Raw genomic sequence first — 21014 nt, 5'->3', positions numbered from 1 at the left:
TCTTCTTATTCGGTGGCCCCTGACTTATGTGTTTTTATTCTTGTACTGCCAGTTGTGCAAGGTCTTGGGAGCTGTATCAAGGAGCGGATCCACTATGGATCAGTTCTGTCTTTCCTTTCCAGTTTCCTTGGGTTTTGCCAGGCTTAATAAAATTCTCACGAGACTACAGCTGCTGGTGCTTTTCTGTCTTATTTGTTTCCCAATTATTGGTGCCAACCACGTTAGTGTCATGACTTTTCGAAGGTCCTTAACCCTTCTGTTTGGTTTTGGTTTATATTGTTTTCGTCCCAATAATACGAAGCCAGAACTCATCACGGAGGATTGGATCCAGAGGGAAAAAAAAAGGGGGGCATATGGCCCTCAAATTCATTGTCAATTTTCGTTTGTGACATTGCAAGACAAATTTTACACCTTGAATTTTCTTATAGCAAACATTAGTTACAATGAATTAGCAATTGCATTGACGGTCACCTCTGCTTCCACAACGCAGATATCCTTCACTAGGCAGCCAGTGCCTGAATGATGGAAGTACACCAAGGAAGCAAATTTTGCCCACCCGCTTTCTGGGCTTGAGGCACTAAACCAGTGACTTACTGCAAGACAAAGAAAATTTTAAGTACGGATGCGCCTATTTGATGGAGGTTATTAACAGATAATTTGAGCTTTTATACCTTTTCCAGCAATGTGCCTGCTCTGTTGTTGATCCTGGATACGCAAAGTGAACTCTGCAAATATTTTAGAAGCAGCCGTAAGAGTTGCTGAATCTGCCAAAGTCAAATACAGGGAGATATGAGTGCCTGATCCATGTCGTCGTCCTTTTGGATAAAGCTGTATTTTCCTGCATCAGGAAGAGGAAAGGTGAAACTTTGAATGAAGGAAAAGCCCCCGAAAGTTGAACTTGAATCTCTAGAATATCAGATAGGACAAGAAGAAAAAATTATCTTATTGATGGATACCATTTCTGATCGCCAGCAAAAAATTCCTGTGATTCATGGTATTCTGACTCTAATATGGAAAAGTTTTCAATCTTCCAAACATGCTTGGAGCTGATGGCATCTTTTACCATTGATAAGCACTCTCCTTTTCCGGAGCTCGTTTCCTTGGTAACAAACACTTCAGCTCCAAATACACAAGAGTCATCCAGCAGGTATCCATTCGAAACATCATTAAAAGTTCTAATTGGGATGAACTGATCGAATCCCCATTGATACTTTAATCTGTGAAACCGCCTGGCTTTTCCCGTGGCATCTAGCCATGGCAAAAAGATTCAGATTAAAAAAAAAAGTTTATTCTGAAACTGTAACAAATAAAGCCGCATGCATGGGATTAATACCATGAACTATCAAGTAGTTGTCGCTGCGCTGATCAAGCAAGAACAACCGGAAATAAGCGTGGACCTCCCAGTTATTACGAAAGAGAAAACTAGCATCAGCCAACGTCAAGTAGAAAGAAAGGTGCTCTTTCACATTCCTGCTTTTGTTGCCTCCTGGGTGCAGGATCAGTTTCCTGTGAGCACAGAAAAAATACTAATAAAGCTTGGCTAGTGCAGCTCCCATGTAGAAAAAGAAGAGGTTAATTGCTAATGCTAACTAAGACTACCTCGTAAACATAAACATAATGTAAGGAAATTAACATACCATTTGTATCCACCAGCTTCAAACTCTCCAGATTCATATTTGTCTATGTCATTCTTTGTAAGTAACGAAAATGACTGTATCTTTAGTGTGTAATGGCTCGGTGCTGCCTCTGATATAGATCTTGCAAGTTCTGCGACCATAAATATAAATTTTGTTAAAAAAAGTATCATTGATATAACAGTAGTACTGAACCAGGTATTGCATTCACAAAATCATAGACAAACATGTAAATTAAGATAGCTACCGTCTGGGTTGCTGGAGATTTGATTAGCCATGGGAGAAAGAACTTTGGGCAATAAATTCTTAGGTACAGCCTGGTTGAATCAAATAAGGGTTGCTATATATACAAACTCCACAAGGAGACCCTAGAAAGTGTTATTCCAAACTTAGGAGGTTTTTTCAAGGGTTCGACTCTTATCCTTTGCTTGTAGAGGATTGTTGTGACGAATCAACAAGCATCCATTCTCTGCTTGCTGAATGAAAGATCAAGCATCCAAATAATTAAGGTTTCCAAACCAAAATAGCAATTTTCAAGTAAAAGTTTGAAAGAATATACCATGTACCTTTCCCTTGCATGCTCTGCAATCCATTGAAATGAGAATAAAGCAACATGCTCGCTGGATTTGTTACAAGTGTTATATAATGGGAATTCTTCCTGTGTTTGTTCTCATTTCATAGGAAGTTGGACTGCCATGGCTGAATTGGATTATTTATATTTCATCAATTGGAATGTCAAAGTGTTACTGGGTTATTTATTTCAAATATTCCAACGGCATTCTATTTCTAGTTACTTAAATGAATTCATTCCTTTCACTAGCAGGAAAAAAAAAATTTCTTAATGACTGCCTTTTAGGGTATTCTTAAAATTTTCTTAATAACCTATTGAAAGTGAGCTGTCAAGTGTTTTAACATTAAACATTGCTAACGTCTACAAGAACAATCTCCCAAAGCCTTCGTTCATGGTCTACGCTCGCTTTAAGGTTAGGAAAAGAAGACTTGCGATTCTTCGACTCCCTGAGCACTCATACGTGCTGACTTGCCTTGCCTACAACAAACAAGTGACAAAATCATTGATTGTTGAGAACAGGGGCTCAACCCTACTGAAAGTCAACGTTTCCATTTTGCAGTCAATGTTGGCATATGACTGATAGACTTTGAAAGCTGAGTATGGCATGATGCTCAATAGCAAACTTGGAATCAATTGCCCATAACAAACTTAATCAGAAAAGTAGCAACATCAATCCCACAAAATTAATTCTGTTTCTGACATGTGAATCAAAGCACAAAATATAACAGAAACGCTTACATCAACACTGTCCGAGGACTCACAGCCAGGCCCACTATGTTTTGTTGGTGTTTATCTTCTGGATCAACAAAATGAGTTAAACAAAGGATCCCATAACTGATTCTACATTGTAGACTAATATCACCTATTGGGTTGCTGCTACAATGCACATATGGAACAGAGTTGTTTCTCCCTAGGAAGACAACCCTGGCCCTGGAGATTTGGGCCTTGAGTAGCCCAGGGCAATCAGCTTCTCCACCAACTTCTTTTCAGCATTTGCCTGCAGAAAGAAAAGGGGAACAAAATGATGATAATGAACAGGAAGATCAACCTGTCTAGATCAGATGATGCTTAAATTAAATGTCAATGAGCAGTGAAGTGAATTGAGAGGATATGCATTGGCAACAAGAGAGAGAGCAAAAACCTCAAGCATGGGGCTATTCTTTGGCATATTGCAAGCCACGATTACATTGAGACCAGTCTTTATCACTGCAAAAATAGTCAATTTGTTTTGAATTCATCCCGTCCCAGAAGAACAAACTTAGCATAAATCAATTGTTGCTAAAATCAAAAAAATGGACCTAATCGTCGAGCGATTCCAGAGCCAGTGTTGTCTGAAGCACCTCCAAGAATGGAAGCCACGCTCACACTATTTTTCTGTTCATAGCAATTAATTTTGTTTGAAAGTAATCCCCAATGGCAAAAGCCAAAAACAGGATTTTATCAATTGAAGTAGCAGTCAAACTTCTTACAGGTCGTGTAGGAGCGGCGGCATACAAGTCACCGAATTTAGCAGAGTTACAGCCAATCCATGCAAATATCTATCCAATAAGTTAATAAAAATACGTAATTCGCGAAGAAATCTGCAGAGGTTAGTAGCAGCAAGTATCGATTAAGAAATTTAGATGAAATCAAAAGTGAAACCATAGATTGAAATACCTGTTTAGGGAGGTGAATGATCTGAAAGTGGAGGGTGACATCATCCACGAGCTCTGAGAAAGTCGTGACTTGCACGCCGCCAACGCCGTCTTCAACGGAAGCAGCGCCTGCTTTCGAAGCTGCCTCAGACTCCGATTGTTTACCAGAAGAAGACATCATCATCATCACCTTTCCTAGTTTTGATTTTCTTTTAACTCGTTTGTATTCGAAGGACCCAAACTTTTCTTTTGCACTTAAGAAGGAGACAAAACACAAGAGAAACGCGGGACAGGGCAGGAAGGATCCAAGCCTTTTGTTTTTTTTTTTTTGTATTTTATATATAAATTTATATATAGTACTGAAAAAAGCTGGGATTTTTATTGAGAATTGAGACCAGGAATTTGCCAAAAAGAGTAATTTTCAATTTTCAAAAGAAATCATACATTTAGACATAATTACAGAGTAGTAAGCAAAGCCCATTCCTTCTCTTGGTTTGACATGGGATTGGTGATTCATCAGAGGGAACATCTCCCCCCATCTAACAACAGATTCTGAGATAACCATCTTCTGTTCCAACTAGAAACAGCCTTGAGAAGGGTATTATACTTATGCTGGACAGCACTGACATGTTTCTGCTTCCATTATCCGAGGAATAGAGTTTTTGAGGTATGATTCGATGTTGCCCATCCTGTCAGACCACTTTTCACTGTCAGTAAGGGATAATCTCTTTTTCTTCTTATAGCAGCAAATGAGGAAATTCATACTACTATATATAGGAAAGATACTACAGCACAAAAGGAGGCCAATGAGGAAACAAAGTGAGACAGTAGATTGTTGTTTACGTACTTCATCAGCAGATTTAGCTAATGAGGAAAGTCCAATCTTATTTCTGGAAATTGAAATAACATCCTGCCCCCACACAGAGAAAGCAGATACTCCATCGCCATGTCCTTTGAAAGTGATAGGTGTGGGTAAATTTCTGCGAGAAACAATAGAAAACGATTGAAGCAATCACACTAAATAGATACCAACCCAACTGCAAAGTATTCCTAATGAAACATCATACATTTCCATTTCAAAATTCTAACATCATGATTACCTCCTCAAGTCCCAAATTCTCAGAGTCCTGTCAAGGGAGCTGGAAACAAGTAAATGCTCTTCTGGGGCAGCCAACTGCATGCATATGAATGTAATAAAACTTCATTTCATTTCCAAGGACTAGTTCTTTCTCCCACTAATTTGGTAAATTAAGCATATACCTTCGTCACAAATCCATCATGAGCCCTCCAGCAGGCAATAACATTCCCACTCCTCACATCAAATAACCGACAGTGACCAGAACTTAATCCAGCTGCAATCCATGAAGCAGAACCTCCATTTCTTTGCTCTCTGTCAGACCCACATGAGCATATGGAAGAGACAAGAGAAGGAAAAGAAGATTCACTGAATTCACCCTTCCATAAATGAAGCTTTCGTCCTTGGGAAACATCAATAAATCTGTGTCATTTAGAAGCATACAAACAGAAGAGCTTTAGAACAAGATTCATTCATCTATATCTGCTTAATTTAACAATTACTATCTCACTCTCGACAGTGACTAGCTACCTAAGAGAACCATTTCCGGTGCCCACCACAAGCTTTTCAACATGCTCTAAATAGTGCATGCAAGTGTACAAGCTTCCATCAAATGGACTAGTCAGTACTCCGCTTGATAATGTGTTTGAATTCAACATATCAACATGGTCAGCGCTGATCTTTGATGGAGAAGATAAAGGGGTTGCAAGATGCAGGGAATCTGGGGATGGTTCTGAGAATAGTGATATCAGCTTCCCTGTTTGGCTATTCCAAACATGTATAGTTCCATCACAAGATGCTATTTTTCCACTCAATGACAAGAGACATATGTCATTTACAACCTGAAAGTTCCAGAAGCAATTAGAGAAATTTAAATAGCCACAATTATTCCCTAAAAGTATAGCATGCTTAGCTAAGAATATGTCATGCCACGACTGAAAATCCAACAAGCTTAGATAAAGAACAGAGATAGACATGTAAAAGGAACTTAGTCTCTTCACAATTTTTTCACCAATTGTTAGTCGAATATGACCTTGAATGCTCAACAAATTGGTAAAAGTATATCAGTCAGCATAACTTTCTAGCCATGTCTTATCAGAAACATGGCAACTTCTAATGTAGTGGTAAAAGGACATCATGAAAGCTTCTTATATGTCAAGTTATCAATGCAAATTCATATTCAAAAACATTAAATATTAGTATTTAGTTTAGTATTTACTATAATCTCCCTTGTGGATAACTTATTTGTCTTTTGTGAGTGTAACTGAAAGAGTCTATTTAGGATGAAACATAATTAGAGAAACAACCAACCTCCTCATGACCATAATATCCAGATACACAATTTATTCTTGTCAAATCCCACTTCTGAACAGTTCCTTTGAACCCTAGACCAATGCCTGCAGTGAAAACTATATTTTCATCTTGGCAAACTGCTAAAGATCTCAATGCCCCTTGATGTGCGCGAACTGAGGATAAAACAGATGCTCTTATCTTCCATGGAAATTCATCTTTGGGACACCCAAAGCGTCCAAGGAGGTCAGAGCCATCCCAGCTAGCAGCTGGACTAGGGAACCAAAACCACGGTTCACTTTTAAAATGGTTTGAAGATGTTTCATGTGTTTGGACTGAACTCTGATGAGCATTGGGCAAACGTCTCTGCGGCATCAAGTTTTTGGCGCCTCTGATTCCTTGTGATTGTGGAATTGACCAGCCGACCCCATTAAGTAACAGTTTAGCAGGACTGTAATCAGATGTTGACCCCTTGCTTAATGCAGACACTTTAGCAACTACATTCTCTATACTTCGAGATGATTCTCCTGTATATTCCCACTGAATCATAACATGTTCAGAAACATGAAATGCAAAAATCTATGCATGGTAGAGCACTTTAAATGAATTTTCAAATCAACAAAATTGATTCCCGCACCACTCTGGGAAAGCAAAGCCTTCATACCTTCCAGTTGTGAAAACGTAGAAGAAATTGCTCAAGAAGCAACCATGTAGCACAACTCTGACGAAGTTTCTCTATTCCAAGTAGAGAAGCAAAAGAAGGATACAGAAGCAACCTGCATTTAGGAAAGAACATGTGATGAGGTAAAGTGATTCATGTCGAACTCGCTTCTAACTAGAGAGGAGATATTATCACCCACACAAGATCCATGCGACTCTCTATTTGAAACTCTCCATTAACTTTTGATTTTGAAACCTTCGAGGTTTTACCAGTAGAACCAGATCCATTGAAACTTTCTTGTGAGAAGGCCAGCTCATCGAAAAGCTCCTTAAGTTGTGGCAGGACATGAACTGCTGTCAGCTCTGGTCCAATCCGCTGACATATTGCCATTAAAGTTGTAGCAGCAACCTGACCAGTACATCACATATAAAATTATGAAAACTTCGATATACCTGGCTGGCATTTTTTATATGCATGACATAGAACAGATGCATGAAATTAGGTCTAGAACCAAAAAAGCTTATTAAACATAATGATAAAAATAAAACAACAGCAGCAGAAACTAAGCTTTTTCCAACTAATTAATTACAAACAATAGAGGTAATAAGTTTAATTCGTTTTTGCCTCAAAGACACCCCCAATCCTAACCACCAATTTAAAAATTAAAAAAAAAAACGAAAACCTCAATGAAGAATGATTATAGATTCTAAGGCTTTCACATATGCCTTTAAATGACCAGCATCCAGCGCAGAAATTGTGCAAGAAAAGACAGTCCTATTCCTTAGATGTGCTTAGAAAAATGTGCTTTTCATGTAGCTTCATACTGAGCATGTGGCTCCATGATGCTTCATTATAGAGACAAATTTAACTTCTAGCAAGACAACAATAATAAACTTATGCACTCGAGCATTTGGCTAATTAGTTGGTGCATAATCCTCCTGTCTAAAGAACAGGGTTTGAATCTCCCTTCCCCTAAATATTAAAAAAAAAAAAAAGCAATAATAAAGCCATTATTTTTATGTTAAAAAACTATAAAAATTTAATTGCATATTCCCCTACTACATGTAATCTCATTTTATTATTGTGTATGATTCTTCAAAACAGATGTATGACAGTTAAATGGAGATAGAAATTTCAAAGCACCTGAAGCACTGTAATCTCTATATTTGTCTGCATAAGTGCCAGAACATGTAGGCAACTCTTATCCTGCATGATAACAGAAGATGCATTATTACTTATCAAAGCATCATCCACGGTTGACTATGAATTGCAAAGATTTGGATTTGAGAACCAAGTGCATACTTCAATTAGGTCTTTTACAACTGCTTCTCTTGGTAAGAAGGCTACCAGACCATCCAATGTCAATAGACAATCAATAAGTGCTAAACCACTCCAGCTATGCACAGGCTCCGGCTTATTCATACAAGAAACACCAATACAAGAATGAGCAACATGTTTAAGCAGTGGTAGCATCTGTCTGACAATAAAGGTCTCTCCCAAAAGACCACCTGAAAAGTCAAAGAATGACAGTGATGTATATGCTAAACATGCCATTTCCAGAACAGATATCAATGAATTGTAACTACCAATTCTGACCAGCACATCAATTCCATCAGGGCATAGTCCCTTGCCAAAGCAGTGAATCAGAGGCAGGATCGTCTACATTAAAGATCAAAGGTTTGTTATTATAATTATAAAGAAAAATTGGATCAATGTATTACCTACAAAATTCTATGGCCAAATTTTATTGCCTTCTGAAGAAAACCAATAATTACAGAAATAGTTTAACCTGATGAACTGTGATAGGCACACCAAGCTCTTCACTTGAGCAAATAAGCAGAACAGAAGCAGCAGCTGCTGAACTCTTGTGAGGAGAAATGTATAGATTTGATATGACCAAAGGATGTATTATTTCCAGATATGCTTGTTTACCAATTTGGTTCCATATCTCTCGAACAAATGAGTCTTGAAGAAGAGAAACCTTCAAATGAGAATAACCTGTGGTCTGAAATGAACTAGGTTGTCAGCAAGAAGCCATATATGATAGTTCCATATAGAAGCAAGTGCAAAAGAACAAAGTTCATAACTAGCCTGCAGAATCTTCTGAATAGCAGGCAATACTGATGCCTTTACTGCTTCTGGAGTCAAACATTTTATGAATTCTTTCAGCAGTATGTAAGCCCATTCAGCTTCAGAGTCAGACAAAGGAGCTACAGCAAGTGGTAAACAGTATGGAGCACACATTTCAGCTGCAAGAGTTCCCATTGCTTTCAGTGCTCCTTGCTTTGCAAAATTTGCCGCATAATGAAGTCGGGATCCATCTTTCACCATAAGTTGAAGAGGGGCAGTAAACAAGTAGACAGACTTCACTGTTGAAGGGAAATATGGAGATTCCAATAGACTTTTGGCAGAAGGCCTCCTGGTTATTGTGGGTTTAAATAAAATAAAAGTAGTTTACTTATATAGATGCATATAGTTAATGCACAGACATCATAAAACAAAGAATAGATAACATACAGAAAGGAATAGAAGCATAATTAAATAAAATTTAATATGATTTTAAAACATAAAAGTAAATGTAAAACCAAAAAAGAGAAACAATACCTCATCCATTCCCTCTCAATGCAAGCTTCAATTATTTCTTTAGCATGAGAAGGAAGTTCCTGCATCAATCCAGGTAAAATACCTCTTTCCAAGTACATGGCTAATGAAGTTGAATCGAACAGTGGCCTCCTCAAGTAAAGTTCAGCTAAGAGACAACCCACAGAAAATATGTCCTTTGCAGCATCTATGGAGGAAGTCCTTGATAAATATGATTTCTGCCTCCAATGCATTAACTCTTGATATCCTATGGAATCGTCATCCTGTACTTCTATATGCTCAAGAAGATAACTAAAATCAACATCAAATGGAAACCCACAGTAATTGCTAATATCATGTGGATTTGATGCACTTTTCTCCAAATTCTCACTTTGTGCCTCTTTTAAAGAAGAGCTTTGCTTCAGAAGGTTTTCTTGATCAAGGTAATAGAGAGGACTCAAATGTCGTGCATGTTCAGAAAATAAAGATGCTTCTTCCAACTCCTGTAAACAGGCAGTTTTATAAGGACAAGATTTCTCATTATCCATTTCATTTGCTTGGTGACAAACAGCTGACTGTTTTAATCTATCACGTGTTTCCTCCATAGCTCCTCGACGTGCAGGATGTGGTCGAGAAAAGAGCTGGCGGCGTCCAATTGACCTTGGCTTTGTGGGCTCTGATGAAGACAGCATAACATTTTTTGCAGCAACAGCTGCTTGCCCTGACAATTTATATCCAAAAGTAATGTCAATCCAATGATGGATTTGACATGAGACTCGATTGCTCTCTAAAGCATCTCGGTGCAATTTAATGAATTTTTCAGGACTACCTGCCCATGATGGAACAGCCAGATCAGTCATACTAGAATGTTGAGAATAAAATATTTGAGGATCACAGTAAAATTCGGGGATGCACTCATCAGGTGTCCATTGATAAAGTCTTTGCATGGTAGAAGGGTACTCATTAGGTTCATAGACAGCACGAACAGCCATCCGCAGGACACTTAAAGGCAACCTCCTTGCTTTATAGCTGCAGACAGCCAATTCTGATAGACACTCATCTGAGACATGGTGTGGAACTTCAGAAGTTGAATATGTGAAATCCAACTGCTCATCACCTTTTGCCAACCGCCATTTACTCTTGCTTAAATCCCGCCACCCTGAATCGGAGTCCTCACTGGGTTTTGTGCTAAAATCTATTACCCATGGCATTACTGGATGAAATGTGTGGTCCCCCCACCTTCTCCCAGCCAATTTGTTTAAGAAAAGCAAATACTCAAAATTACTCAGCTCTCCCCTCCACCATCTATTGAATTGAGAATTGCAATCTAAAGATGGGGAAAGCTTCAAATCAGCATATAATCCTTGAGAAGAACAACCTTCTGTGCAACAACCTAACCTTGAAGGAGTATAGTTAGCGCCGTATTTCCCATGTTTGAAACTTAAATTGCATCCTAACCTAGGGTTATCCCAAATGCGCAGCCAAGCCCAGCATGAATGAGTGAGCATCACATTGGATGGGCATATACTGCCATGATGAATCCCTAATGAATGTAAGTAAGTAAGGGCAGACAGCAGCTGGTACATCAAAAACCTCACATGCCAATCTGACTTCAAGGCATTTGGGCTGTAATGAAGAATATTCTCCAAAGTATATGGAGTTTTGGGAAGCACTAAATTAATATAGCCAGGTGATTTTAGTAATCCAAGAACAGGTGCTATGTTGGGATGCCTGAGGCAACCTGGGACACTAGTCTCATCAAATGAAGGAATCCCAAGTAGACGCATATAATTTATACTGTCTCTCCCAGAAGCTTTTCCTTGAATAAGAAGATTAATAGAGGACAATATGTGATCTTCCAAAGTCCCAGATAGGAAGCTAGAAGCAACCTCTTGAAAACTAGAATGAGAAGAATTACCAACATGAGCAAGTGGGGCCAAAGCAGGAATTGTTCTTAAGCAAGAGAATTTAGCAGAATGGTTACAAGCACAACATTCATATCCCATCCTAGTAGACAGAAACTGAGATTCACCCAACAAAAAATGTGATAAATTAGTGTTTCCAGTTACTGAACTGACCTCTGTTTCTTCTCCATTTTGGATCATATGTTGATCACTGCAAAGGCAAAAGCAAAGGCAAAAAATTCAACAGGTTTGAAGTTTTATATCATCAGTCATAGAAAAATTAGAAAAGTGAGTTGAAAGAAATTAAGCAAAGACATAAAAGGGAAAAAAGAGGGATGAAAATGATGATCTTACAGGTATTTAGAGAAGCAATGGTGCGGATTAGAAGGAATATAGGACAAGATGAATTGAGAAGCAGAATTACTACAAGAGAACTGAACGACAGCGGAGTAGCCAAAGGGGAGAGGAGAATCCGAGATGCCATAGCAAAACACTAGCTGATCGGACCAATCCGACTTGATTCGGCGTTCAAGGCATTCGAAGCACGTTTCTTTTTCTTCCATCTACCTTTCTTTTCTGGTTTCAGTTTCGCTCCATTTTTAACTATTGCTTGACGATTTGTTTCAACTGAAGCTTCGGCCTATGATACTGTCTGTCTATGACCATGAGCTATCTCTAACTGCAACTTCGGTTTGCAGGTGGACCCAAGGGCAGTCCCTCGACTAAAAATATAGGCCTTAATAGGAGAATTTTGGGCTGTCTTTCCTGTCTCGATTTGCTGGTTGGGTCTGTCCTGTACTATCCTTTGTTCTTTAGGCCTTTTGTTTCAACTGCAGCCTTGGGTTGGTTTGTCCTGTGCTAGCCGTTGATCTTTTGGCCTTTTGCTCTGCTTCTTAGGTCTTACATTAGACTGTTTTACAGGAGTTTATTTAATGAGCATGTCTGGGCTTCTCATTTTTTATGTTTCTTTGGGCTTACTTAGTCATATGATTATGTTTGGTTCATGAGGGTTCTGAATAATCAGTATCAAATTCTCTTAGTGTTTATTTAGCTTTATTTTTTTAATTTAATTATTTTTTAAAAGTAAAAGTCAGGTTCAATAAAAATTTGAAATTCTTAAAAAAACAAGTAATTTTAAAAAAAAATAATTTATTTTTTTTTAAAAAGAGCTTTAGAAAAAATTCTAAAGATGAGCTTTCTACCTTCTTTTTTTAAAAATATGTCTCTTTTTCAAGAAAATTTTTTTTTTTGTTTTAAAAATATCTTCATCTATTAAAAATAATTCCAACATTATCTATTCTCATTTTTACATGACTTATTATTAATTATAAATTTTATGTTATATAAAAATACTTTTTATATTTTTTATAAATAAAAAATAAAATTAATTTTTTTCTATTATGAACAAAAGAATTTGTAATTAATAGAAAATTATTCATTAAATACCCTTTATGATAATTTTAATCAAAATTAGAATTTATATAAATTATTTTGTCAAACAATTTATTTATAACAAAGAACTTATAAAAGTAAATTTATCAAATAAATTTAATTTAATTTTAAAAATTGTTATTTTTTATAAAAACTTTATAATAGTTTTTAAATTAAAAAAATCAAACCCTTTTAGTAATGATTATTCTAAGCTAGTGGGAATAGATAAAAATTTTAATTGGATGAAAATATCCTCTTAAAATTTCAAGAATGATTTGTATATAATATAAAATATTTTCATTTCTTAAGTTTTCTTTCTCTTTACTTGTCTTCTTCCTCCCTCTTTCTCTCTCTACTTTGCCTCCATCACTAGAGGTCGGTGACAGCAACATCTGTGCCGACCGCAGAAAGCACCGAGCAGACACTCCCTAACTAGATCCGGCCACGGGGAACCAAGCGTCCTGCTGCCCATGATACTTTCTGTTTTGTCGAGCTCTGCTTTGGTCTCTGGTTTGGTGGTTGCACATGCTAAAAATCCGGTACATTCCGTTTTGTTTCCCAACCTAGTGCTTCGGCAGCAATAATAATCTTCAACATACATAAGATAAGATAATTAATGAAAAATAAAATTGAACAAAATATATACATTATTATTATTATTATTATTATTATTATAGGATTTGATTATGAAACTCGGGAGAGGACAGATCATGACCCACACAAGATCCATGCGACTCTCGATTTGAAACTCTCCATGAACTTTTGATTTTGAAACCAATAGAACCAGATCCATTAATTGAAACTTCTTGTCATCGAAAAGCTCCTTAAGCTGCTGTCAACTCTGGAAAATACCTGCCTGGCCTGCCATTTTTTATATGCATGGTGCATGAAATTAAGTCTAGAACCAAGAAAGGTCATTAAACGTAAATGATAAAAGAAAAATAAAAACAGCAGCAGAAACTAAGCTTTTTCCAACTAATTAATGACAAACGATAGAGGTAATAAGTTTAATTCTTTTTTGCCTCAAATTAAGACACCCCCACCCCTAACCACCAATTTAAAAACAAAACAAAAAAAAAAACGAAAAGCAAAGCTCAATAAAGATTGATTATGGATTCTAAGGCTTTCACGTATGCTTTTGAATGACCAGCATGCAGGCAGAGAAATTGTGCAAGAAAAAAGACTGTCCTATTCCTTAGAAAAATGTGTTTTTCCATATAACTTCATACTGAGCCCAAAAATGGGTTTTTCATATAGCTCCATGATGCTTCATTGTAGAGACACAACAATGATAAACTTATAGAGAGAAATTGTTCTTTAGGCTTTTTGCTCCAAAAATGGGTCTTTTGGGCAATCTCAATTTGTTGGATTGGCTTTGTCCTGTCCTGTCCTTTTGTTCTTTAGGCCTTTTTTGCTCTGCTTATTAGGCCTTAAACTTGAGACTCTTTTTGGAGTTTTTTTAATGATTATGTGGACTTCTCATCTTTATGTTTCTTTGGGCTCACCTGGCCATATGATTTTCTTTATTAGTATTTTGTGGAAAAAACAAAAAAAAACATGGTTGCACCTCTCTCCCCTCACTCAACAGACTCTTCACATCAATTGGGTTGTATTCCTACTCTTTCTCTCCCCACAGTCCTCCTCACCATAATACTCCCCTTGAACCACCTCCTCCTAACCATCCTATATAATGCTACCTCACTCACAGTTTTCTTTTCTCATACCCTCAACTACCACACACCATCATTCAAGACAATTCCCCACACCTCCCTCTAACTTAGCCCTTCCAATCCATCCATACCAATTTCGTCTTAAGCCCACTAAGCCAAATATAGCTTTCTTTAATCTTTTAGTTTTTTTTTTTCAAATTTTTTTCTTTTTGTTCTCTCTTGTACTCTTTCTTTGTTTCAATTTTTTTTAATGCATTTGCGCTTTTTAGTTGAGTCCACTGCAATCTGGGTCGAGGGCTGGCTGCAAAGAGCCCAGATCAGGTCTGCTTATTTCTTTTTTATTCCCTTTATTTTCCAGCGCCCATATCTATACCTATTAAAATGAGTTTGATCTATTGAGTCGGCTCATTTTTTATCAAATATGAAGTGAGTTGAGCTTAAAAATTTAAGTTCATATTTGAGTCAGGCTTAAATGGGCCAGTCCATCAAATAAGTGGGTCGGGGGCGGGCCAGCCTTATGAGCTAAAAAAATTAATAATTTTAATTAATTTAATAAATTTATATATTTAATTATAAAAATTTAATAATTTAATTATCAATAATATTGTTTATTTTATATATTTTAATATGTTTAACATATACTTATCAAATTAATAATTTTAAATTATAAATTAAATTATAAAATAATTTTATTATAAAATTATAAAAATAATTTTTTAAAAAAAATAAAAAATAAACTAACCAAACTCAACTCATGAGCTAGTAAAAAGTTAACTGAGTTGAGATTTTTATGATCCATATAAAAAATAAACTGACTTGACCCAACTCATATTGTTTTAATCCATAAGAGCTTGGGCTGGACTGAACCGGATCAGCGCATATTGACAGCTCTTCCCATATCCTCCCCTTTTCCAATTTCTCCTTTCCCCTGTTCTTCTCACGTTTCCGACAATATAACATAGAAACACGCATGATTAATTTTCTACTTTGACCCATGATTAATTTGACGAAGCTTCAACCCTCAACGCGTGATTGTTCTACTCTTACTTTTAACTATAACTTTAATTGCACTTCCTGCAAATCCTTCTTACAATAGAGAAAACAGATCCTTGCACGTATTACTTACAACAACACGTCACAAACACTTCAACTCCAAGAGGAACTATGTCATTGCCGTATTACTAACCAAGAGTTAGCATTGAGGCCCCAACCCAATTGATTAGATTAAAGAAAAATGTCATGCAAAAATGTAATATGTATTCCCCTAATTGATATTTCAATGTTAAAAGTTATTAATTTGATTTTTTATTTTTATTTTTTGCAGTGCCTTTGACTTTTGTGAATTAATTTTTATGTCTTGTTGTTGTTTCTTATTTATGTTCTGATTTAGTAGGAGTAGGTTTGTGAGGTTAGGTAAGGACAAACGTAAGAACTTGCTCTACCAGGCTGTTGAATGAATAGAAGATTTTCTAACTCTTTATTTCATTTATTTATTGACTCTTTAGTTGTCTGTTATTTAGTGTCCATTTCTAATTGAGGAAAGGCTGAACCATGATGTTGTTTCTGGTGATCATTAGGCTGTTTCATGTTTTCGAAAAAACATGCAAAAGCAGGATCACGTGGATATTTTTTGTATTTCCCTTCAATCTTCTATCAAATTTTGAGATCATTAGATGTCACAGAAAATGGGTGGTTAAAATATCAAAAGTTGCAGCCTTTGCGTCATTGGTCTGTAGCACAGCTATCAATGTATACATGTAATGTGTGTGTTTGTGTAAGAAAGAAAGAGAAAGAACCTAGATGAAAGAAAAGATTTTAACATGTGTTAATAGGAGAAGTTTGGACTGTCTTTGGTCTGTTTCACTTTGTTGGGTTGGGTTGGGTTGGGTTTGTCCTATCCCATCCTTCTGCTCCTTAGGTCTTCTCCACTACTCTGCAGGCCTTAAACTTACATTGTTTTTGAAGTTTGTTTAATGATTATGTCTAGACTTGCTCATCTTTATGTTTCTATGAGCTTACTTCACAAAAGACTATTAAACAGAGCCATATTGTTTTCTTTATTAAGCGGTCATGGTATGTTGTACATCTGAGTAGTTCAAAGCCTAAAATAGGTGCTCAGTCGTTTTCTCAGGTTTATCCTGTCTTCCTCCAACATCCATAGCATTCAAGCGGTTGCAACTAAACCACAATGCTTCTTGCCTGGCGTTAATTGATGCTGCTGAAGCTGAACAACTCTGACACAAGATTGGAATTCATGTCGAATATCCTTGTTTAGAGAAAAAAAAAAAAAAAGACAAGAAATGATAAACACTTCTTTAACATGATACAAGACAAGAGCACGGCAAAACTAAAGCCTGTTGTCCACATGACTGTCAGGTAGTTTAAGGGCAATCAATGAATGACTTCAAGTTCCAACAGGCAAAATAGAAATAGATCAGGAGATTAAAACAAGTACACGTGTTCGAAATACATTGTAGTTGATGTGATGAAAAACATAGCCAATCCCTACGAAACTCCACGGTGTTCCAGCGACAGCCTGATCATTTCAACAACTCTGAAAAGCTCTGAACTAACATTTTGCAACTCCAAACCCAAATCCGATTACAACGCCATCAACAAATCACGGCTCAGCTTAAACAGACTTGCAGAAAGGATGACCCTGGGGACACCACCAACTCAAGCGTACGGTGAGCCATGGTACTGGGACAACCGCTACGCCCACGAATCAGCTCCCTTTGATTGGTACCAAAAATACCCTGCCTTAGCTCCCCTTGTCCACCTTTATGTCCCCCACCGCCACCAACGCATTCTCGTTGTCGGCTGCGGCAACTCAGGTACCAACTCCTCAAATTAATGCATACCCTTTTCAGATCTCTCATTTTTATGTAACAAAACTCCACATTTTGCAGTGTTCAGTGAAGACATGGTGAACGATGGATACGAGGATGTTGTCAATGTTGATATATCCTCTGTGGTCATCGAAGCTATGCAAACTAAGTACTCCAACCGTCAACAGCTAAAATGTATCCTTGTAGAAAGATTTCGTGTATTGTAGACATGTTCTTGTGGTTATTTCCTTAATGATTATGCAGATATTAAAATGGATGTACGAGATATGAGTCCATTTCAAGCTGGTTCCTTTGATGCAGTTATTGATAAAGGTGCCATTTTGTTTTGTTATTTTGTTAATTTAATGATTGTTGGCTTTAAACTTTTACTGATCTTCATTTGACATGGTGTTGCAGGGACTCTTGATTCTATCTTGGTAAGTGCTATGAATTATAGCGCTTCTGTCTTTGTTGAGATCTGATTTTGATAATAAGATGGTGGGCAATTTTTGTCTGCAGTGTGGAAATAATTCGCGTCAGAATGCTACTCAAATGCTTGAGGAAGTCTGGAGGTATAATGAACCTTGAAAGTTACTAGAATTGTCTTACATTATTCTTTTCCTTTTATGGGTTTTCTTGATCCGTTCACCATATATTGAAGCAGTTGATAACACACTATAGGGTCCTCAAGGATAAAGGAGTCTATATTCTGGTAACTATACTCACCTTCTGCAAGTTCAATCAAAAAACTTTTTCTTAAGCATGGATTTGAGTTTTGAGTTAATTCGCAATGTGAGTTTGCTGTTAATTATCTGCTTCCCTAACTGTTCTTGTAAGTGCTGCAGATAACATATGGAGCACCAGCATATCGTCTTGGCTTGCTGAAAGAGTCAAGCATTTGGAGCATAAAACTGCATGTGATAGGTTGATAGAATTCCCATTCTAGTTATTCTGTTGTTGATATCATATATTTTCCCACCTTATGTAGTGTAAGGATTTATATGTTCAAGTTTTCAGTCCATATACTTTGTCATTATGCTTTTGCTGTGGGGCTTAGGAGGTACTGACTACTGACATTTAAATGATAAGAGTTGAGGCCATCTTGCCTAGAGTTGATATTTGCTTTTTACAATCATGTATGGACTATAGAGAACATAAGGGATTCGTTTTGATACATGACAAGGTCTAGTGGGCATTAGCTTACACAATGGGAGCCATCCCATAATCTCAACCTCTCTTCCCAAGGTTTGAACTTGAATCCTCAAAGTGAAAATCGCAGGGTGCAAACTGCTGGTTGTCACAAGGTTTATAGACTTAAACAAATAAGAATTGGCCTTGCAATTTTTTCGTTGGTTATGAAAAGGGAGAGTGACATTTGAATTACCTAGTTAACAATTAAGATGCACAGGATCACAATTTCCCCTCACTCTTCCTTTGAAATGAATGTTATCAAAGAAAAATGGCCACAAGTTGGGGAAGATGAGAGACAGCAGTGTATGTTTATTTTATCACTTGGCATAAGTAGAACAGCAAATTTTTTGAGTTATCTTACTTTACTGCCTGAAAGCTTGAGACTACAAATGTCAACCAACCTAACCACAGGAAAAAACACATCAGAATAAGAACAGGATCCATGAGATTTACTGATCTTGACCCTAGAAAACTAGTTTCATCCTCCATATATAGGAGCCTGGCATGGATGATAGGCTTTTAATCTAGTAAAAGAAGTAATGCTCAATCTTTTTCAGATGCTGCTCTTAATCTAGTTGTCTACCATGCAGTGAAATTTGGACCAGAAGGAAGTTCTGAACAGCCAATAAGGGAATTGACAAACCCTGTACCATTGGAGGAGGGTGGAAGCTCAGTAGAAGATGTACTTGGAAAGAACCCTGACGTCCATTATATTTATGTTTGTACCAAGGTTTGAGAAAGAAAGTTTTCTTGTCAACACTTTTCTTTCTTATTACTCCAGTGGCTAAAAGTCAAAACTGGTTTGGCTTTCTTGCATTAAAAAAAAAATAAAATCGTGATTTGAGTGCATCTAGGTGCTGTTTACTTTGTCTATGAATTGATTCTCAAGCATTTACTTTTTTCCTTTCAAAGGAAGCCAAGGCCAAGGAATGAAGTGGCAGCTGATTGAAGCAGATGAGGACCTTGAACCTTTTGCAGTAGAATTCTTTTTGCTGTACCTGATTGTAGCTTTAGTTCAGTGGTGTTTGTACCATGATACCACGAGCTATTCCAATTTAATCTGGCCATAACATTCAGAGAATTTGTAATAACTTAACTAGCTACAGCAGTTTTTGTTAGCTTTCAACAATTGCCTAAATAGTACCTCTTGTTCCCCGCTACGGCATGCACCTAGGTAAACAGGTGAACCTTATTTTCAGAAAGGAAGAACAGATACTTTCAGGGAGGGGATTTGAACTTGAGACCCCATCTTTTGAAGGAGAGCGTTAGTATCGGTGAGGTTTGCTTTGACCAGGTCTTACCCTTTCGTATGATCTTAAGAAAGCTTCTGGGGTTTCCTTAGTTAAATTATGGAAACTTGCAATGCTGATGGGAAGGGGCTTGTGATGTTCATATGATGATGCCTGTCATCTTCATAATGAACCAGGAATCTTATTTTTGTGACAAAAGGGTGAGAATTTGTTTCCCAACCTGTGCATACATGTCTTGGAAAGTGACTGAGCCCCACTTTTTGCATTTTTCACGTGTAATGGCAAATTGCTATCAGCTGGAGTAGGCTTTATCTAGTGATGCACGGTTGAACGACCTAGGCTTTTGCTTGCTTTAAACCAGGGACAGTGTCTGCCTTGTAAACAGGGTGGATTTGAAATGCTGATTGTTGACTAGAATTGCCTTTATCTGGCGTATTAGCCAAGTTGATGATCCAAATTCACCGATCCGGGGAGGGTAGCCAATGCTCACAACTGGTTACAATTCTGGTAGAAGATAACACCACGACTTACCAAGCCCCCTTGTCGTAAAAAGACAAAAAAGAAAGAAATGCAACAGGGTGGAAATCTGCCTACCTCATTCTAACAGGCAACGTAGCAGCAACCAGGCAATTCCGTCAACTGTAACTCTAAGCATTAGCAAACAAACAGGAAACTGCCAGTGTTGCTTGCCAACACATCATTTTTATAGTCTCTTTCTTGCTTCCTTTTGGATGAATGAATCTTTATTCATCCAAAAAGAAACACATCATTGTAGTAGAAATTATGATGAGAAAACCCTCCTATTAATTATCCCACCGGAGTTAGAATCCTAGCCTAGAATGCCATAACTAGTATTTCCAGGTAACAGATGGGATCCTGAGAGAAAGACATTGCTATAATTGTGTAATGAAATCTCATAGATGAGCTAGCTGGGTTGATGGGGGCAGTCTAACATTTACCAGCAGGGACAGCAACCATCAATTTGCTCACCATTTCCTCTGTCACTCTCAGAACTTAATTGCCGATATCAATTCAATAATGTGAATCGGGTGGCAATTTTATTGTGCAGCAGAAACTCATCTCCCTGTATGTATCAGTGTTACCATGTCAAATGGAATTCCAAGCGTTGGGTCCATTTCCTATTTACATCTTAATCATTCCCACCTAACAGAATTTATACACCCTTAATTTAGAAAATTCTCACCATCTTAGCTTTGCAAAATATTTAATTTAAACTCTTAAGTTAAAGTTAAAAATTGACAAAATTGATTTCAAAATTTTTAAAATTATTTAAA

At 37.1% G+C, this 21014-nt stretch overlaps 4 protein-coding genes across 4 annotated transcripts; 1 reads left to right on the top strand and 3 right to left on the bottom strand.

Moving 5' to 3' along the window:
• Positions 336-2108, bottom strand: LOC18603749 (MATH domain and coiled-coil domain-containing protein At3g58370). Its single transcript, XM_007035898.2, has 6 exons — positions 1882-2108; positions 1638-1767; positions 1334-1506; positions 957-1248; positions 672-838; positions 336-593 (listed from the first exon to the last, which is right to left on the bottom strand). Exons 1-6 carry the CDS (start codon positions 1910-1912, stop codon positions 439-441), a joined length of 948 nt encoding a protein of 315 aa, XP_007035960.2. The 5' UTR covers positions 1913-2108; the 3' UTR covers positions 336-438.
• LOC108661792 (proteasome assembly chaperone 4) lies at positions 2821-4187 on the bottom strand. Its single transcript, XM_018119864.1, has 5 exons — positions 3862-4187; positions 3675-3743; positions 3504-3579; positions 3347-3411; positions 2821-3202 (listed from the first exon to the last, which is right to left on the bottom strand). Exons 1-5 carry the CDS (start codon positions 4024-4026, stop codon positions 3116-3118), a joined length of 462 nt encoding a protein of 153 aa, XP_017975353.1. The 5' UTR covers positions 4027-4187; the 3' UTR covers positions 2821-3115.
• On the bottom strand, positions 3675-12040 carry LOC18603748 (protein GFS12). The gene is made up of 16 exons (XM_018119863.1): positions 11704-12040; positions 9470-11560; positions 8957-9284; positions 8655-8870; positions 8452-8524; positions 8168-8373; positions 8009-8071; positions 7065-7273; positions 6869-6980; positions 6226-6744; positions 5446-5756; positions 5100-5337; positions 4940-5013; positions 4687-4819; positions 3862-4528; positions 3675-3743 (listed from the first exon to the last, which is right to left on the bottom strand). The coding sequence occupies exons 1-15, from the start codon at positions 11910-11912 to the stop codon at positions 4379-4381; spliced, it is 4932 nt and encodes a 1643-aa protein (XP_017975352.1). The 5' UTR covers positions 11913-12040; the 3' UTR covers positions 3675-3743; positions 3862-4378.
• LOC18603746 (methyltransferase-like protein 13) lies at positions 16726-19629 on the top strand. The gene is made up of 9 exons (XM_007035891.2): positions 16726-17284; positions 17360-17473; positions 17543-17611; positions 17696-17715; positions 17798-17850; positions 17960-17990; positions 18124-18202; positions 19060-19199; positions 19382-19629. The coding sequence occupies exons 1-9, from the start codon at positions 16936-16938 to the stop codon at positions 19400-19402; spliced, it is 876 nt and encodes a 291-aa protein (XP_007035953.2). The 5' UTR covers positions 16726-16935; the 3' UTR covers positions 19403-19629.

The sequence above is a fragment of the Theobroma cacao genome, chromosome 4 (assembly GCF_000208745.1).
Source record: "Theobroma cacao cultivar B97-61/B2 chromosome 4, Criollo_cocoa_genome_V2, whole genome shotgun sequence".
Lineage (NCBI taxonomy): Eukaryota > Viridiplantae > Streptophyta > Magnoliopsida > Malvales > Malvaceae > Theobroma > Theobroma cacao.
Note: the sequence above shows the minus strand (reverse complement) of the source record. Positions and strands in the feature narration are given on the sequence as shown.

Excerpts from the sequence above, each read along its gene's own strand:
- LOC18603749 (XM_007035898.2), bottom strand. The coding sequence starts at position 1,912 with ATGGCTAATCAAATCTCCAGCAACCCAGACG. Across the intron at positions 839-956 it reads TTTGCTGGCGATCAGAAATG|GAAAATACAGCTTTATCCAA; the intron begins GTATCCATCAAT and ends TTCCTGATGCAG. Across the intron at positions 594-671 it reads CAGGCACATTGCTGGAAAAG|TAAGTCACTGGTTTAGTGCC; the intron begins GTATAAAAGCTC and ends TTTGTCTTGCAG.
- LOC108661792 (XM_018119864.1), bottom strand. The coding sequence starts at position 4,026 with ATGATGATGATGTCTTCTTCTGGTAAACAATCGGAGTCTGAGGCAGCT. Across the intron at positions 3,744-3,861 it reads TCATTCACCTCCCTAAACAG|ATATTTGCATGGATTGGCTG; the intron begins GTATTTCAATCT and ends CTTATTGGATAG. Across the intron at positions 3,580-3,674 it reads CCGCCGCTCCTACACGACCT|AAAAATAGTGTGAGCGTGGC; the intron begins GTAAGAAGTTTG and ends TGCTATGAACAG.
- LOC18603748 (XM_018119863.1), bottom strand. The coding sequence starts at position 11,912 with ATGGAAGAAAAAGAAACGTGCTTCGAATGCCTTGAACGCCGAATCAAG. Across the intron at positions 7,274-8,008 it reads TAGAGATTACAGTGCTTCAG|GTTGCTGCTACAACTTTAAT; the intron begins GTGCTTTGAAAT and ends TGTACTGGTCAG. Across the intron at positions 6,981-7,064 it reads GAGAGTCGCATGGATCTTGT|GTTGCTTCTGTATCCTTCTT; the intron begins GTGGGTGATAAT and ends TCCTAAATGCAG.
- LOC18603746 (XM_007035891.2), top strand. The coding sequence starts at position 16,936 with ATGAAAAACATAGCCAATCCCTACGAAACTCCACGGTGTTCCAGCGAC. Across the intron at positions 17,285-17,359 it reads TGTCGGCTGCGGCAACTCAG|TGTTCAGTGAAGACATGGTG; the intron begins GTACCAACTCCT and ends CACATTTTGCAG. Across the intron at positions 17,474-17,542 it reads CAACCGTCAACAGCTAAAAT|ATATTAAAATGGATGTACGA; the intron begins GTATCCTTGTAG and ends ATGATTATGCAG.